We start from the raw sequence: 4027 nt of genomic DNA on the forward strand, positions 1-4027 counted from the left end.
AGTATCTTGTTGCTTGGAGGCACTTAATTCGGTAAATTGGACTGTTGGAATCATTCAATAGGAAAAAGGAACATTATTAACTTGGCGGATTTTAAGGGCGTAAAAGTATAAGCGCCCCAGAAGCCTCGTGGATTTTTCCTAAAAAACGCAAATTGATCAAGTTTCTTTCCATGTTGAATTAATTAAATTTGAAGGTTCAAAAGTGTTTATACAGCGCGAAATAATCCTTAGATTTTTAATTTTTCACTCGAATATTGAAAATACTTTCCAATAGCCGTGATGGAGTAACTAATGATCCGATTTCCACTAATTAGCAGCATTTTTATCTATGTCAAGATTTTATTCCCAAATAATTTCATCATCCTGCTTAATCTCGCGTGTTTTCTTGCCTAATTTTTGCTCTTTTTTTGGACTGTTCGCCTCTCTGAATGACTCGACAAATCAACTTTCCGCAAAATCTGTATGCAGCCTGGTGTCCAAAACCACACAAACAGAGACAAGTGAATAAATTTATGCTAATCAGGTTCTTTGTATACCATATGTATAATCCGTAAACATAAAAATTCCACTTGTCCTTAAATGAACAAACTGGTAGTCCTTAAAAGATTCAGCATTCAATGCGGAGATATATAAGTTAGCCTAAGAAAGTGCCAGATTCAGTCACTTTGCACTTAGATGTGAAGATATTAGCGATTTGATAAGAGCAATTAATATAAAACAATGAAATTCTGCGTGGTTCTGGTCTTGGTCTTGCAAATTGCCATTTGCTTGGGCCAAACGTACACGTCGAGGTTCGATAATATCAATATCGATGAAATTCTGTCCAATAAACGAGTGTTAAATAATTATGTTCGGTGTGTCTTAGACGAAGGCCCGTGTACTGCTGAAGGAAGAGAACTGAGAAGTAAGTAAAAACATTTTAAAATTTTCCTTTATATTGGCGCTCATCGTTGGCGTCTAATTGAATTTGTGGAAACAGTTTCTTTGCACCAATGGAAACATTACGGTCGATAAAATAACCGCTGCATAGTAGGCCCGAACGTCCAATTTACGTGGTGACCGGCAGGCCTATAAGCCACTTTTCGCCGGTTATACACCAATATATTCAAAGAAATGTTTCACTGTTCTACGAAATTTGTAAGGATTTCGCAAATAGCTAGTTTTCTAACATTTGATCAGTTGATTGGAGTAAAAACCATCCTTTGGTTTTTTGATGAAAAGTTGACCCAAACAACCAACATTTTCTCGACTTGAAGGATTTGCGAATTTAAACTCACAAACTTTAAAAAGAAATAAGCAAATAATGCTAAGGTTTTAAGAGTTGAAATGTGTTTTTTCTGGCGCTCTACAAACGCTTATAATATTTTTGTTTTTTACCTGCCAAACCTGTTATTACCTAATTGTATATAAACGCACCAAACAAAAAAGGCGACTTTAAACAACATCGTTTCACTCTTTGAACATTTTCAGAATGGTCATCATCAAGTTCACCGAGTACAAATATACGCAAAAAATCGTCATAGCCTCTAATTCGTATTTCGGTCAATGTCGACTTCGATTACCGATATTGAATTAATAACACATCATTAGTAAGACAAATTATCATGCATACGTTGGCTAATTCATTCGAGTTGCACCTTTAACATCGGAGCAAAATTATATGATCAATTTTTCCTTTGCGAGTAGGTTTTCAGATGATTTTGTGTATTTCAGCTCATATTCCTGAAGCGTTGAGAACGAGCTGCGCCAAATGTACGCCATCACAGCAGAAATTCGTGCGAAAAGGGGCCAATTTCCTGATCAAAAACGACCCCGATCAATGGAAGAGGATTGCGAAGAAATTTGATCCTGAGGGCAAATTTGCTCCTCAATTCCGCCAGTTCTTGAACGCCTAAAGGAGAATTTTGCGTGCCTTCATCATTTGATTAATTTATTTTAGTTGATTTTTTTGTTTGTTGTTGTATATTTTCTAACAACTTTGTTACCCAATTTTGAATAAACCTCAAGTTGGTGTATGTGGAGTTTGGATTTATTTTTCCAGCAGTATGAGTAAAAATACACGTTGATACTAGTGTATCAGTTGGGAATAATTCTAACTGATTTATAGGAACGGTTGAACTCTGAACTATTCCAATCATCAACTGCAGGCTTTGAAGGAAAAATTCGAAAAATTTGCAATTTTTCTGACAAATTATGTTTTTTTCCCTATTTACAACACCTGTTAGGTCACATTTCTGTGAAGTCACTGTGACCCTGCTAATTATGTAAAGTACACGGTTTTATAAATGATGTTTCATTTTCTGGGAACACGAACTTTAAAGCAAGTAATAACATGTTTATTAGCACTAACTAAGGTCCGCATATTATAAGTTGTTTAGCAATAATAAGCTTTTAGCGATAGCCGCAAATGCGAATAATATTTGCACTGCAATAAACAACTGAAACTGGAAATGAAAAATCAACTGGACCAACAAAATAGGAAATTTTGAAGATTTTAATTTTTTTCTTTATGTGTTCAGATGTTTTTGGTTTATAATCTTCGACTTAGGTGTATAAAAGTGTACGAACAGATTTTAATTTTTTTCTTTATGTGTTCAAATGTTTTTGGTTTATAATCTTCGACTTCGGTGTCTAAAAGTGTACGAACAGCTTAAAATGGACCGACAGTCTTTGAGTGGTTTATTGGGCCTTTCAAAGGGTCTCAAAAGCGCGATTTGAAAAACCTTCTCGAGGTAGAAACACGCATTTAGAGGTATTCTAAAGAACGCAAATTTCTTCAGCGGTGCGCTAAAATTCAGTTGAATTGCGCCTTTGACTGAGGTTTTACGAATTTTTTATCATCCCAGTGCGCTTTATAAGCGGCATTTTGTTGCAGAGTGAGTTTCAAAAGCGGCTTTTTCAAAAATTTCTGTGGATAGAAACGCGCATTCAACTCTATTTTAAAGAGCGCCCTTTTCTTAACTGGTGTGTTAAAATTCAGTTTAATCACGCTTTTGACCGAGATGTTACGAATTTTTTATGATCCGAGTGCGCTTTATGAGCGGCATTTTGTTGCAGAGTGAGTTTCAAAAACGCCTTTTTGGAAAATTTTTCTGAATAGAAACGCGAATCCGGTGGTATTTTAAAGAGCGCCCTTTTCTTAACTGGTCTGTTAAAATTCAGTTTAAGCACGCTTTTGACCGAGATTTTACGGATTTTTTATCATCCCAGTGCGCTTTATGAGCGGCATTTTGTTGCAGAATGAGTTACAAAAACGCCTTYTTCAAAAACGTCTCTGGATAAAAAGTCGCATCCAGCATTATTTTAAAGAGCGCCCTTTTCTTAATTGGTCTGTTAAAATTCWGGTTAATCASGCTTWTGRCCGAGATTTTACRAAKTTTTTATCATCCSAGTGCGCTTTATGAACGGCATTTTGTTGCAGAGTGAGTTTCAAAAGCGCCTTTTTCAAAAACGTCTCTGGATAGAAAGTCGCATCCAGCATTATTTTAAATAGCGCCCTTTTCTTAACTGGTCTGTTAAAATTCAGGTTAATCAGGCTTTTGACGGAGTTTTTACAAATTTTTTATCATCCGCGTGCGCTTTATGAACGACATTTTGTTGCAGAGTGAGTTTCATAGGCGGCTTCTTCAAAAATTTGTCTGGATAGAAACGCGCATCTAACGGTATTTTAAAGAGCGCTCTTTCTTAACTGCTCTGTTAAAATTCAGATTAATCACGCTTTTGGCCGAGATTTTACGATTTTTTTATCATCCGCGTGCGCTTTATGAACGACATTTTGTTGCAGAGTGAGTTTCAAAAACGCAGTTTCCAAAAATTTTTCTGGATACAAACGCGGGTCCAGCGGTATTTTAAAGAGCGCCCTTTTCTTAACTGGTTTCTTAAAATTCAGGTCAATCACGCCTTTGGTCGAGATTTTACGAATTTTTATCATCTCAGTGCGCTTTATGAGCGGCATTTTGTAGCAGACGGAGTTTCAAAAGCGCTTTCTTCAAAAATTTCGCTGGATAGAAACGCGCATCCAACGGTC

General features: G+C 36.2%; 1 protein-coding gene across 1 annotated transcript; it reads left to right on the forward strand.

Moving 5' to 3' along the window:
- The first annotated feature begins 569 nt into the window (after positions 1 to 569).
- Positions 570 to 2021, forward strand: LOC109536277 (ejaculatory bulb-specific protein 3). Its single transcript, XM_019902425.2, has 2 exons — positions 570 to 904; positions 1714 to 2021. Exons 1-2 carry the CDS (start codon positions 721 to 723, stop codon positions 1893 to 1895), a joined length of 366 nt encoding a protein of 121 aa, XP_019757984.1. The 5' UTR covers positions 570 to 720; the 3' UTR covers positions 1896 to 2021.
- Positions 2022 to 4027: the final 2006 nt, after the last annotated feature.

This window comes from Dendroctonus ponderosae, unplaced genomic scaffold (assembly GCF_020466585.1).
Source record: "Dendroctonus ponderosae isolate FM_Combo_2020 unplaced genomic scaffold, Dpon_F_20191213v2 Dpon_F_20191213_6, whole genome shotgun sequence".
In the NCBI taxonomy this organism is placed as follows: domain Eukaryota; kingdom Metazoa; phylum Arthropoda; class Insecta; order Coleoptera; family Curculionidae; genus Dendroctonus; species Dendroctonus ponderosae.